This window comes from Lathyrus oleraceus, chromosome 7 (assembly GCF_024323335.1).
Source record: "Lathyrus oleraceus cultivar Zhongwan6 chromosome 7, CAAS_Psat_ZW6_1.0, whole genome shotgun sequence".
In the NCBI taxonomy this organism is placed as follows: domain Eukaryota; kingdom Viridiplantae; phylum Streptophyta; class Magnoliopsida; order Fabales; family Fabaceae; genus Lathyrus; species Lathyrus oleraceus.
The window spans coordinates 84,190,033-84,204,631 of record NC_066585.1 but is presented as its reverse complement, the minus strand read 5'-3'; the positions used below and the strand labels follow the sequence as shown (position 1 = coordinate 84,204,631).

Genomic DNA, 14,599 nt, shown 5'->3' with positions numbered 1-14,599 from the left:
CAACCATTGATTGGACGGCTAAAAAGGCTGACAGGCATAACTTGCCCTTTCGTTGGACGAGACAACACGCGTGTAGACATAGCTCGTCCATTGGTTGGACGAGTCAACACAGTTGCAGACCTGGCTCGGCCATTCATTGGGCGTGTCTGAACGCATGCATATTTCGCAGTTCACCATCTAATCAACCAGGGAATTATTGAAGGGAATACTCGACACAGTTTTTTGCATGCATGTAGTGTTGTGTTGAATCAACCTGCACTATTATCATCAATTTTTTAAATATTTTTCCAACCCTATAAATTAGCCTTTCATCATCAAATAATTTTCATCAAAATCTTTTCAATCTTCAAACAAATTAGGTTTCTCACATCAAATTTTCTTCTATTTCACATCTAAAAAATGTCTTTGTTGTGGATGGGCGAATCACACCGTGGAACAGTAGTGAACATTGCCAAATATGTAAGTCTGTGTATTCACTACTTTTTTTTTAAATTCAGCTTCTCATCACAAAAAATATTCATTATCATTTTTATCTAAATTTCAGGAAGACACTAGGTTCCGAGTCCATTCCCATACTTACATTCAACCAAGTGCGATTATAATACCGTATTTAGAACTAGCGGGTTTTGCTAATGTAGCCAAGATAGTAAGCTTAAAAGTAAACTCTAAAACTAGTTGTTGCTTTGTTAGAGAGATGGAAACCCAAGACATATACTTTTCATTTACCAACTAGTGAATGTACTATCACACTGGAGGATGTGAGTATGTTACTCGGTCTCCGAATTAACGGTAAAGATGTTAATGACCCAACAAATGTAACTAGCGATGTTTACATGGAGAATTTAGGCGTCGAACCGGCCGTTTCAGATAAAAATGGGGCTTCTGTCAAAATTGTTTGGTTAGAAGCTCTATTAACACAGATAAAAAATAACTCTTCCCCGACGGAAGTGGAAAATATTCTCCATGCAAAATTTTATATTTTACTATTAATTGCTACTTTCTTAATGTCAGATAAGAGTCACAATTTATTGCATTCTTCTTGGTTACCTCTAGAAGGAGACCTGGAAAAATGTAACACATATAGTTGGGGTTCTGCTTGTCTGGCAACATTATATAGACATATGTGCAAGGTAGTCCATAAAGGAATGAAGAGCATAAAAGGCTGTGTTGTATTACAAAGTATCTGGGCATTCACACGTATACCGTTATTTTCCCCAGTTAGTACCGAGGTTCCATCACATCCGTATGCATTAAGGTGCTCATTTTCATTGAATGCACTTTATTTTTCTCAAAATAAGTTATACATCACGTTAATATTTTTTTTCAATGCAAGATGGTGCAAACGAGGTATGCATTACGGAAATAATCCTCGTCATCATCTACGTGGATACTGAGTTGCAATTGAACACATGGAAGAAAATGATGTAAGTATGGTTAATTACAATATTCAACTTATCTAAACTTCTTTTTTACATTATAATAATTATATTACTTATAACAGTTTATATGGAGGTCGTACATACAATACCCAGTGCCTGATTATAGTGACAGCCGAGTCTGGAGTGCAACAACATATATAATATGTTTCTTTACCGTTGAGATGCATCAGACGGATCGGGTCAAACTCCAATTTGAATTCGAACAACACATCCCGTCTCAGCCAAGATGTCTAAGTGAACATCATAATATGACTATGGTCCAAGCTTGGGATAAACATTGGCAAGATTTAAACAAAAAAGAGATCAAAGAATGGAAAAAGAGAAGACATTTGGTATTACAAGGTAACTCGGTACTTGGTGAGTCTAAGTCGGGTAGAGAATACATGAATTGATTTTTGTCAATTCCTTTTACGCACGTTGCTCTGACCCAATTTTTGAATGATCCCCGTCAACATGTCTCTTCTTCAACCCAACAAACTAGATCACCCTTACATCAAGACATTCCCCACACGTACACATCCCAATTTAGGGTCAAACCATCTTCATCAGCTCAACAAACTTATCAACACACCCAGACCACCCAACAACACACATTTTGTGCCACCTCAACCCAACACCAAAATCCTCACACTCCATTCCCTCAAACAAACTACATTTACAACCAACAATATCAACAACAAACCAACCTACGCCCACCCATACAATACACTCCAATTCCTCAACCCAACTTTGATAACTCAAACCCCATTCTCAACCCAACTTTGATAACTCAAACCCCATTCTCAACCCCAAACATTTAACACTACATTCGCACAATCCACTTCTACATACAACCCTGATGATGTTTACTATCCTCATATCCAACACACCCAACCCAACACCTTCACATAACTAACACATTCAATACCCGACTTTGACTTCACTGATGAGCATCTACTGAATATGCCTACTTTTTCCATTCAAGAACTCGACGGTATGGATATGCCTCCAAATACATCACAGCTGTCTTCCGACTCGTCTCCATCTCCCCCAAGACAAAGACCAGAAGACTTAGGCAAGGGAAAACGCAAAAAAGTTGGCACAAAATGTGGAACAGGCGGTCACTATAAATAAAATGTATTTCGTCCATGTATATCAATAAAATAATTATTATTTATTATAATTAGTTATATGCCTCATTATAAAAAAATATTATTATAAAAAAATTTAATTTATATTACTTAAATATAAAAATAATTAAAAAACCATTTATTAATAATCCTAATAATGTATTTAAATTATAATATTGTATTTAAATTAAATATAAAAAAAGACCCATCATTAACTCGGGCAACCATTGGCCGAACCTACACGTTGAAAAAATTCCTTCACCTCCTCGTCATTTCAATGGACGAGACGAAACAAAAAATAAGGCATTTTGGGAATTAATTTTCAAAGTGGGGTATATTGGAAATATATTTTGAAAATGAGGGTACTGCGGTAAAAATTAAAATTCCTTCACCTCGTCCTTTAATAATATTTTCATCATTATTTTTATCATTAATATTATTATTTTTATTATAACTCATATCGCTATAGATTGAAAGTTATTATCATTGTAAGACGTTAGTTTATATGTATCTCGTTAACATGTCTCTTTCTGATTGATATTAAATTCTATAAATATGATCTATATGATAATAATTTTTAATTTAATTTGTGGATTTTGTCATACAAATATATGATAAAGAATCATCGAAAATGTTATATTATTAAATTTGACATTCTGGTATCATTTGATATATATATATATATATATATATATATATATATATATATATATATATATATATATATATATATATAATATATATATATATATATATATATATATATATATATATATATATATATATATATATATATATTATATATATATATATATATATATATATATATATATATATATATATATATATATATATATATATATCATGTGTTTAAATAACACAAATCTTGTTAAAATTAAAATAAACGGTCAAAATATGTTCCATGTGGTGGAGGGAAGATTTGGACAGAGCGCGACGAGATGCAGAGCATTAGGAGAATTAAATAAGGTACAACAATCTGTCGACTCCAAAAATAAACACAGCCACTACGACAACAGTCAACCATTTTACCAAAACCGGGCTAAGTCAGTGACGCAAGCAGTGACACACAAAAAAAGTCCCTCGCACGTGTCCTACCCTCCAGTCACGTCTCGCCACGTGCCGTGATGTCTGCATTCACCTTTATCAACGAAAAAACATGGTTCGAACTTCGAAGTTCGAGGACTTTCTCTTCTTGTGAGTTACACTTGCTCTATAATACACCTTCCCCCGACTTCACTAATCCCACGTGTATTTTTTAATCAACCTTTTTGACTCTTCTCTTCTACTTCCTATAAAACCATTACTTCTTCCTCTCTTACAACTTCGAACTTCGAAATCGAATATCAACCATCACCAACATCATCAACAACAACAACAAGATACTCCTATTAAACAGAAATTCACGAATGCAAGGTGCATTAGAGTTACCACCTGGCTTCAGATTTCATCCTACTGATGATGAGCTTGTGAATCATTATTTATGTAGAAAGTGTGCTTCTCTCCCAATCTCTGTTCCTATTATCAAAGAAATTGATTTGTATAAGTTTGATCCATGGCACCTTCCAGGTAATTTACTTTTCAACACCGTTATTTTTTATAAAAAAGATTAATAAGTTTTGATACTAATTTTATTTTTTTACTTTTTTGGTTTTGTAAACAGAAATGGCTCTTTACGGTGAGAAAGAATGGTATTTTTTCTCTCCCAGGGACCGGAAATACCCAAACGGTTCAAGGCCGAACCGGGCGGCCGGAACCGGTTACTGGAAAGCCACGGGAGCCGATAAGCCGATTGGAAAGCCGAAGGCGCTTGGGATTAAGAAAGCACTTGTTTTCTACGCCGGGAAAGCTCCTAAAGGAGTTAAAACGAATTGGATCATGCATGAATATCGTCTTGCAAACGTTGATAGATCCGCTTCGAAAAATAACCACAATTTAAGAGTATGTAATAATAATAATAATACATTATATGAAATTAACTTTATTTTGATGGTGTGAATGAAATAATTTTCTTATTTATTTTGTTTTTGGAAATTAATTACAGCTTGATGACTGGGTGTTGTGTCGAATATACAACAAGAAAGGGAAGATTGAGAAATACAACGATGGAAATAGTACAAAAGAATCATCAATGTTTTCTGAGGAAGTTCAATTTGAGAATGAGACGAAGCCTAAGATTGAAACGAACGGTCAAGATGATTTCGGGATTATGAACGAGCAGTTATATACTGACACGTCAGATTCGGTGCCACGGTTTCACACGGATTCAAGCGGTTCAGAGCACGTGGTTTCGCCGGATGTCACGTGCGATAAGGAGGTTCAGAGTGAGCCAAAATGGAACGAATTTGTTCTGGGGCCTGATCCAGTGTCGGCCTTTGATTTTCAGTTGAATTTTATGGACGATGGGGAAGATGACCCTTTTGCCCCTCAGGTTCAGTATCAAATGAATCAACTTTCTGGTTGGCAAGATGTGTTTACGTACCTACCCAAGTAATTTTGTTTTGTTATTTTGAGTAGTGATGAAAATAGGTCATGGTCGTGGGGTGTTAAAGGATGGGGATCCTAAAAAGAGGGGTCCCATGGGTATTTTAAATTGGTTGTAGACAAAAAAATCACATTCACATTCACACCTACCAAACAAAACAACTACTAACTGCAACTTCAAGTGGAGATGCTAATGGTGCATGTGTGTTTTCTTGGGTAGGTAATTACTAGGGATTGTTCTATTTGGGCTGATATTCATTTGTTGTTGTATGGTTCAAGTTCTAAGAAAATGGGGTCATTTTTGTAACTAAAACAATAAGCACAATGATCTCAATTCTAGATCCAGTTAGTCATATTAGGGGTATATGGTAGTGTTAACATGTAAGGCTTCATGTAGAAAATTCTTGTTCCATTCTTATTATTGTAGTAGAATTTTTTTAATATGTTTGTTATATATATATAGTATTCATTTTATAATCTAATGTATTTTCACTTCTGTTCTAGAAGGATTATATTGGCTACAAATAGCTGCATAACCATGCTTATATGAAATGACCCTAAATATATAATAACTTCTGTAATTATCAGAAGCTAATCTACAGAATACCCTGCCCCAATATATTACTAGTTTACACTTTACCATCACCAGCTCTATAAACTACATTAATTTATTTTCTACTGACATATGAATGCTTGAATTAGGTAGTTTTTATGATCATAAACTGACATCTCTGGATTTTGGAACACCATTGCAATCTGCAGATGGTCCCCATCCAATCAACTCTTTCTCGTTGTCGAAAACCATCACTTTGTCTAGCATGGATATGTCTGCATAACAGAATGCAGAGTTCATCAATCACTTAAATAAATAGATACCACGGAACAGATCGAGTCGGGTGTCCGACACATGTGACTACTTTCTTTTTTTCCAATGCGTTAGTATTAGTGTCGTGCTTCATAGAATACTATCCAGAATTAAATAGTAACAATGTAACTAAATTCATACCTCCAATTAGGTTCACTTCACCCAATCCTACTTCAGGACCGTTTAGAATTCCTAGACAAACATTTCCCTTTTTCTGGCAGAAACAAAATGTTAGCATTCACACATGAAATGTTCCTATAGCAGTTAACAAACATAGAAAATGTAGGAAAGTTATAGAACTCACTGATATTATTAAATAAGCTTCGGGAGGGATCTCAAACTGAGATCTAACTTTTCCACCATTGCTGAAACTAAGTACTAGTGGCTTGAAGTATTTCTTCACTTCATTTATGCTTCTGAAAGGTGTTTTACCATGCCAACACATTGGTAAAGTCTGGTCATCAGGTGCTACTTTTAATGGCTTTCTATGTAGTTCCTTGTTCACCTGCATTTGGAAAATTGAACTATATAAACCATAGTTACTTGTTTACATTAATTCTAAGTATTAGTGAAAAATGATTTTAACTGACCAAAGAAATCAATGCATGGTAAGCCTGAGAGTTGAAGTAAGTATAGGAACTTCCGGTATCGAAAATAATATCCAAACTTCCCACACCGGTCTTCCTTCCTCCGAAAACAAGCTCAGCTGGTCCTGCCGAGTAGTGTTTTCCCCTGATAACACAAAATTATGAGTCACTGGTATAATTATGCGTGGATCATGTGAAATGAGAATGGTGTACTAACGAATGGATAGACGAAATCGGAGTCCAACTCATTTGAGAAGAATCATAAGCATTTCCAAAGAAGATATATCCTCCTCCTCGCGAGCTTAAGCAGTGTCCGATCACATTTCGCACCAAGCCCTGACTATTCAGCTGTGAAACCAAGCTCGCCTTTCCCCTTCCTAGTCCAAGTACTCCGTCTAAGGGATGATAAGAAGAAGGTGAAAAAATCTGATCATATCCACATCTGTATAAACGAATTAGGCGCATTAGATAAGCTTCGTCAACATCTAAACAATGATAATATGCCGATGCATATGTCAAATAGCAGATCATGCAACCGAATAGTTTGCAAAGTAAACAAACCCGAGCGCCATCCGAACTCTAAGTTGGACTCCGTTGGTGAAGTTGAGAAGGTAGACATCATTGAGAAGCACACCAAGAGTTGAGTACTGATCAGCATACTTAATTTCGTAGTCGCATTGATTAGGATCTTCACATGTGTAGTCATCACTGGGCTGCAAGGATGCGCAGAGCGGATCCTTGCACGGCACAAAGTCGTTGCTAGGTTTGTAAAGTGGATGAGGTGTCTGAAAATTTTATCAGAAAATTCAAATCGACACGACATTAGGAGCAATAGTTGCGAGATTTTTCAGTGTAATGTTACCTCAGAACATTGAGAACAAGGGGCATCACATTGGAGCCATGTGAGTTCGCTACCGGTGTCAACATCAAGAAAATAAGGCCTTGGTGGTTGACCTATGTTGAGAGTAACATTATAGAATCTGCAAAAAGTGAAAAACATGATAAAAATGAAATCACAAAACATGAGAAAGAATAAGAAACCTAGAAAGAAGTGAATTGTTATCATACCCAACAGGATAAACATTGCCATAAATGGGGAACACAATTGAGGAACCAGCAGCAGCATGGTTCATGAGACTTGTCCTTGAAGACATGGATTCACCTGGTAAATTTATGTTTCTTCCACTTTTGCGTTTATTACCAAACCAAGCTGAACAACAAGACAAGTTTAACATCATCACTGTAACCACCAACATCAACCTCAATCTCACCTTATCTACTTTCATCTTTTGCTTCTCTGATCTCTAGTAATGAAAAAGAAAAAGAAAAAAACAAACTATTTTATTTATTTATTTTGCTTTATCTTTAATAATGTATGGATGGAAAAAATTGAAGAATGGTGTGGTTGAGTTTAAATATTTAAATTAATGATTCTTGTTGGAAATAATTGGTTGTGCTATTCATGAAGGAAAGGAAAGAATAAACTCAACATTAGAAAGTGGGATTGCTTTCTTTGCTATGTTTTTTTTATCCCTTTCTTAATTTTACACATGAATCTAGCATAGATTCTACATGTTATGAGCACTCTTTGAATTGATATGGTAGAAAAATAAAAGAAAAAATAAATATAATTGGGAGAGTATGTGAAGAAAAAAAGTGGAGGTGAAAACAATGGCTTATGGGCAAGTGTTGAGGTTTTTGTGTGATTGTTTATTTCCTAGAAACTTCTTCCCTACTCCTTCAATGTCCCCTGTGAAAATGATTGCCGCAAAAAACAACAAAACAAGTAATAAAAAATGAAATAAGTTTTATGGAGTTTTTCTTTGAAAAAGCCAAAATGAAAATTATCAAATAACTATTCTATTAGGATAAGACGTGGGAAGAATAGAAAAGAGTGAATGCAAAATCGTTAAAATAATAATAATAATAATAAAAAACTTAGCCATAAAAAAAAAACATTAACGAGTGGATTGATCAACCAATACTTAACATCCAGACAAATTGTAAAAGTATCTTATTTGTATTTTTTTTTCTTTTTCAAAATAAATGTTTCTTTACAATTTTAATTAATATTTATTTATTTTTTTTATTATATTTTTATTTATTAATTTTTTATTTTATTCAATTATTCTATTAATTATAATTAATAAAAATATTTTAATAAATGATATTAATTTTATAATCAAAATTAATATATTTAATCATTTTCTTAAAAATAACGTATTTTAACGAGACATATGGAGTAATTAATTGAATCTATTTTCTAAAAGATCGTCTATCTATCAGGCAAGGATCGTGTCAAAACAACAATGCATCACCATTATATACAACCCTCCAAGTTGCCAAATAAATAGGTTAAGTTTGAATTAATGTATTTTTTGATAAGTTGAAAATCTCTCCGTCAAGTGAAAGGTTTCTTTTCACTCTATTGCGTTAAACCATTCTCAAGCTCATATTTGTGAGACAACATTTTGTTTATGGTGAAATTTAGTAAATAAAGACAAGTTTGATTTTATTTAAGGAATTAAACTCGAAAAGATCATAAGACATATTGTGCGAAATATAAGTTTGAAATAAATTTAACATTAAAGTCGAAATAGACCGAAAATATAAAAACAACTTTGGATAGTAATGAATGACTTGAAAAGAAATACTTTAATTCATAAAATGGAACACATATATATACATTATCGCAACTCTTTTCTCACCGAGCACAGATATTTGAGTTTACAGAATTTGTGTACAATTGTGGATCCTTAAAACTATAAGTGAACGATACGTATATACTAGTCCTAACTTAATCGTTTGCAACGGTCGACTAAACAAATTATGTCACGTCTTCGTCTTCATCCAGTCTTCATCTTCGACAGACTTCCACATGTTCTCAAATAATTGTCTCATCTTATCCACTTACACCTCATTCGATTGCATGAAGAATAAATATTTTAGAACTCTAAAATTTCACTAAGTCCAAAAACTAACAATCTTCGATCTTTAACTAACTGGTTGGAATCTCGACCAAGGTCATTAATGTCATTCGATGAAGATGCCTCGTCGAAGAATGCTAATTCTGACTTCATGGTCGAATAATCATTTCAACCTAAGTTGAATACTTAAATTATTAAAAAATATTCAAAATTATTAAATCTTAATAAAAGCTTGTGTCAAAAATTCGAGGTAACAAATTCTCCCCCAAAATGTCATGTTTCGACTTTCCTTTTGATCAAAAGGAGATGACTGACGTCGGTGTCATCATTACATCTTTAATGCAAGTTGTCATTTTCTAAAATATTTTCTCGGAATTTCATCATTACTCATATTTCTATGAGATCATGGGTTTGCACGATTTCAACAATTTCTCAACTTTTGTCAACTCTCCCACTTCTTGAGAAACAAAATGTATTACCTCAAACACGCGTCTAACATGTGTTTGTTAATGGAAGGATCACCACTTCTATAAGCACTCCATTCATGCTTTCTTTCCATCTTCTTCACTCTCACTTCATTACTTTAAACATAGAAAGAATTTATCTCGTATCAAGCTTCTCAAACTCAGAAATGGCAACTTCCACTTTATCCTCTAAACTAGACACCGACAAAAATCTTTTGGCATTTATGATTCAGGCATCAGAAGATAACAATGGAATAGATTTCGTACCTAAACCACCAATGGCCAAGGAAAAAATCGCCATCTAGGCTAAACAGGTACTCATCCCTTTCTCCATTTCTGATAAACTTTTGGCGTTCTTAGGATTGTTTCTGACGGCTAAGTCACAACCTGGGAAGGTAAAAGACTTATTCCCGTGTTACCCCCCTCGACCCATCCTTCACGGAAACACTTTTGTGTGTTTTCCAATTAGCACCCTCATCTCAAAATAAAGAGTATATAGCTTGGCTCGACAAGGTCCAAAACAGTAGGAAAAAACAATGGGAAGACCTAGGTATCTTCGACGTAATCCAAATTTATAGAACTGGCCCTAGGTATAACCATGTCATGTTGCTTGCGTTGATCTTCTTTTGGGAAGGTTCGAGCAACACATTTCAATTTCCTTGTGGAATGCTTATGCCGACTTTGTTCGACATATCAGCTATCATGGGGCTTAACCCTATAGGTGAATCCTTTATCCCCCCCCCATAATAGAAACTAATAATGTGTTCGTCTTCGAACGTCCCAACTTTAAAAACTACACCGTTGATCATCGTAAAAAAAGACTAAAGAAGTCTCCGACCAAGTACGTATAGCTTTTCTTACTTTTTATTTTGTTCCAGTTCGTTACAAATAGCCAAAAAAATATGTCCCCTTAGCAATCCAACTCCATGAGGATCGAAGGATCTCCCTTACTAAGTTACTCTTAGCCACTTTGTATCAATTTATAGGCAGCGCTTCCTACAAACTCAAACAACTCCCTTAAACTAATAAAAAATACCTTCTTTTTGGTAACTTCTGGATTTTACAGTTTTGGTTGAATGCCACATTCGAACCAAAGCTCTAGATAACCATGTCGAAAGCCTTGATGGAAGAGAATGACTGCAGGAGCATCGAATGCACTAGACTTGCTTTAACTACCCCATATGATATTCCCTCATAAATAACTGCATGAAGTACATTAACATGTTCCTTGAATCAAAAACCTTTGTTTCAACCATGTCCCCCTTTATGGATAAATGTGTTGTCCCAACTTGGTTTCAAAACAGTTTTCTTGGCGTAACTCCCTCGGCTATTGAAATGTCGAACTCTGTTTGGGCAACCTTTCTAACTCTTACACTTCTATCCACTCGAATTGAGACGGGGACAACTGGCTTTGGATTCATTGGCTACCAACCCAATTCAGTGGCTAGGCAAATTCGGTCTCAGCCAAATGCTGCCAAGGTCGCGCTCTATACCTGGGAGAACGTCATCTCTTGGTCGAAAAGGAAATTTTTTGCTCTGGAGTACAGGGATTTCATGACGTTCACTCGACAACAAGTCCTAAAATTGCCTACATTTCAATACTAACCCTCTTTCTACTCCACAGTGGAGTTCAATGGTTGGTGGTCGAACCACTTTCAAAGTAGTTTTTTTGAAGAAAACTTTCGAAAAAGACTATTGACCGCCTTCTCCACCTTGCAAGAAAATCCTAAGAAGAAAGCATGTACATACCAATCACTTATTATTTTTATTATTTCTCCCTTCTTTGTTCCTTCAACTTCATTTATATTTTTGTTGTAGGTGAAACGGAAACAAAAGATGAGACCAATATCGAGAACCCCTCCAATGCACCCGAGGTCAAGAAAGAAGAAGAACCTCCAAAGAAAAAGGTAAGCTTTTTCTCCATCTGTACAATAGCTAATTTTGAAGTGACTCTAACATTCCATTTTCCTTCAGAATGGAAAACGTAATCCAGACTCCCCAACGACCACCAAACTTAAGAAAAAGAAGAAATCCAAAAAAACTACCTCAACACAGGTATGCATCTGATTCCCTTATTTTATGGCTTCGGGAAAAAAGCATTAAGGAACTTTTGAACCACAAGATTAGTGAACAATGATAGAGAAAATTGGAGTGAAAGAGGAAAATTGTGTGTGTGTGTGTGTGTGTGTGTGTGTGTGTGTTTGTGTGTGTGTGTGTGTGTGTGTGTGTGTGTGTGAAAGAGAGAGAGAGAGAGAGAGGGGGGGGGGGGGGGGGTGAGAAGAATATTATCATTAACTTGAGATGAGAATGCCTCCAATGCATTTATACAAATGTTATAAAATTATTGGGACTCAAAACATACAATGTGTTAATACACCCTCGATGTTTTTCCTTGTTCTTTAGTCCAGAAGTTAATACTCCAATGCGAGCTAAGATATCCTTAGTAGGCAGTCAGACCACGAAAGTTAACCAAATAGTAAATGTGGCTTGTGGTCTTGCATAATTGGTGAAGAATATTCTATTCCAGCTCACCTGTTCCTTTTCTCCTCTCAACTCTTTGAACATGGTAGAGGTTTTGTATTTGCCTTGTTGTATTACCTCCTCCCAATATCGAGATTGTACCACCATTTCTCTATACTTAAAAATCCTCTTGAATATCCATGAGCATTTGTGAGGTTCTTGCCATCTCATAGTATCTTGTGTTTTGAGATAGTATGCTCTTATCCACTTCACCCAAAGTTTGTCAGTTTTGGCCTATTGGAAATGGTGGTTTGGTTCCACTCTACCAATGATGTCACAAATATTTTCCCAAGCCACAAGTGCTTTTTTGCTTATTTCCTCCTTCCCACTCCAAAGGAAGCTTTTACATATTGCTTCAATGTGTTTAATAACTTTTTTAGGCATTGGAAATATCTGCACCTAATAGGAAGTCACAGCAAATTAAACATTTCTAATTAACCAGTATCTTCTTGCATAGCTCAAGACTTTAGCCATCAAATGAGGATTATATTCACTATTTTATCAATGAGAGGTTGGCATTGAAGAATTGTGAGATTTTTGCTTGATAGAGGCACTCATAGATACTCGAATGGTAATGTTCCAGCAACAAATCCAGTAGTAGTGAGTATCTTTTGTTGTTCCTGATCTAGTACACCTTCAAAGTACACCTTACACTTTGCAGGGTTTGTCTTCAAACCTGTCGAATCAGAAAATGTTTGGAACTCCCTCAACATAAGTTTTATTGATGTTTCATCTCCTCGTGTGAGCATGATCAAATCATCTGCAAAATAAATATTAGTAATATGTAATTTTCACACTTTGGGTGAAAGTTGAAGTCTGGTCTTTTATGCAAGTTCTTCAATGATCTATACAAGTACTCCATGATTAGGACAAATAGTATGGGTGATACTGGATCCCCCTGTCTGATCCCCTTCTTTTCTTTCATAAAATCACTATTTTGGCCCTTGATTACATATTTGTATGAGATAGTTGTGACACATATCATGATCCATTTTATGTATTTTGGAGGAAAGTTCATTTCTTTCATTATGACTTCCAAATTTGCCCATTTGGTTCTTCATACGAACCGGATTCCAATCTCTGTGAACCTCGAGCCCCCTCTCTAAGCTTGGGACAAATCAATAGTCCCCTCTCTAAACTAGCAGACATGCCTCTTGACACAACTCTTATGATGCATGAGCATATCATTAAATCAATGTGTTAATACCCCCCTCTGATCCTAACATAATGCACTAACAACTCTAGTAATCCCCTCTCTGAAATACATCACACCAAATTCACAAAATGCACATTATCAATCAACAATGCAACACAAGCATGCTAGTAATTCATCTCAACACAATTATATTTCAAACATACAACAATACAACAAACATCACTCAAAATAATCCATATTCGCGATACTCCCATATTTCATACTTCTTTTTAACGCTTAACACCTCGTCATAACAACATATAATTTAGTGCAACTCAAGTATTCAATCAATCTCCTCAATTATATTTTTATTAATACATGCAACAACACAATAGTCATAAATACCACCTCAACTATAATGACATCATCACACGATAACACCATTATAAAAACATCGTCAAGTAGTTCATGAGGTAGCTTTGCGCGTTAGCTTCCCAAAACTTTGAACGGCGTCTCATTCGGACTTATGGAACGAAAGGTATGGTCAAAATCGTCGAACAATACAACAAACATTATGCCAGCTTGGAGTCGATACATAGCATTTATGTAGTTGCTCCTAACACCTATGTAGCGCTACATACTGTGGAGTTTTTTTTTCGAAAACCTGGTGTTTTTTCCTTAAAAAAATAGTTGTTAATGTATTTTGAAAGTCTTTTACTGTTATAAAATCATTCAAACACTTCCTAACAACAAAATAACTTATTTCAAACATCTATTTTCTCATATTAAAACCCCTCTTATTAATCCCTAATTCTACCAATTAACATACGAATTCAATCACCATTTCATCAAATCACATCTCTAAAACCTTCATTATTGCAACAATGGTGAAAAACACAATATATACACAATTCAGAATTTCAAACATCAATTCATACGAAATACTCATCAAGATAATCAGGAGAATATCACTCCTCAAGAACACACAGAAATTATCACAATCATCATCCCTATTGGAGGTTAAGAACTTTTCTACCATACTCCTCATGCA

At 35.0% G+C, this 14,599-nt stretch overlaps 2 protein-coding genes across 2 annotated transcripts; one reads left to right on the top strand and one right to left on the bottom strand.

Annotated features, from left to right (window-relative positions):
• Positions 1-3,553: 3,553 nt before the first annotated feature.
• Positions 3,554-5,491, top strand: LOC127108467 (protein ATAF2). The gene is made up of 3 exons (XM_051045937.1): positions 3,554-4,135; positions 4,230-4,507; positions 4,611-5,491. Exons 1-3 carry the CDS (start codon positions 3,976-3,978, stop codon positions 5,058-5,060), a joined length of 888 nt encoding a protein of 295 aa, XP_050901894.1. The 5' UTR covers positions 3,554-3,975; the 3' UTR covers positions 5,061-5,491.
• A 24-nt stretch (positions 5,492-5,515) lies between these two features.
• Positions 5,516-8,221, bottom strand: LOC127108466 (aspartic proteinase Asp1). Its single transcript, XM_051045936.1, has 8 exons — positions 7,571-8,221; positions 7,365-7,482; positions 7,064-7,287; positions 6,720-6,944; positions 6,506-6,647; positions 6,220-6,420; positions 6,057-6,129; positions 5,516-5,878 (listed from the first exon to the last, which is right to left on the bottom strand). The coding sequence occupies exons 1-8, from the start codon at positions 7,786-7,788 to the stop codon at positions 5,766-5,768; spliced, it is 1,314 nt and encodes a 437-aa protein (XP_050901893.1). The 5' UTR covers positions 7,789-8,221; the 3' UTR covers positions 5,516-5,765.
• Between the last annotated feature and the right edge of the window lie 6,378 nt (positions 8,222-14,599).

Excerpts from the sequence above, each read along its gene's own strand:
- LOC127108466 (XM_051045936.1), bottom strand. The coding sequence starts at position 7,788 with ATGAAAGTAGATAAGGTGAGATTGAGGTTGATGTTGGTGGTTACAGTG. Across the intron at positions 7,483-7,570 it reads GGCAATGTTTATCCTGTTGG|ATTCTATAATGTTACTCTCA; the intron begins GTATGATAACAA and ends CACTTTTTGCAG. Across the intron at positions 6,130-6,219 it reads AAGCTTATTTAATAATATCA|AAAAAGGGAAATGTTTGTCT; the intron begins GTGAGTTCTATA and ends TGTTTCTGCCAG.
- LOC127108467 (XM_051045937.1), top strand. The coding sequence starts at position 3,976 with ATGCAAGGTGCATTAGAGTTACCACCTGGCTTCAGATTTCATCCTACT. Across the intron at positions 4,136-4,229 it reads TGATCCATGGCACCTTCCAG|AAATGGCTCTTTACGGTGAG; the intron begins GTAATTTACTTT and ends TTTTGTAAACAG. Across the intron at positions 4,508-4,610 it reads AAAATAACCACAATTTAAGA|CTTGATGACTGGGTGTTGTG; the intron begins GTATGTAATAAT and ends AATTAATTACAG.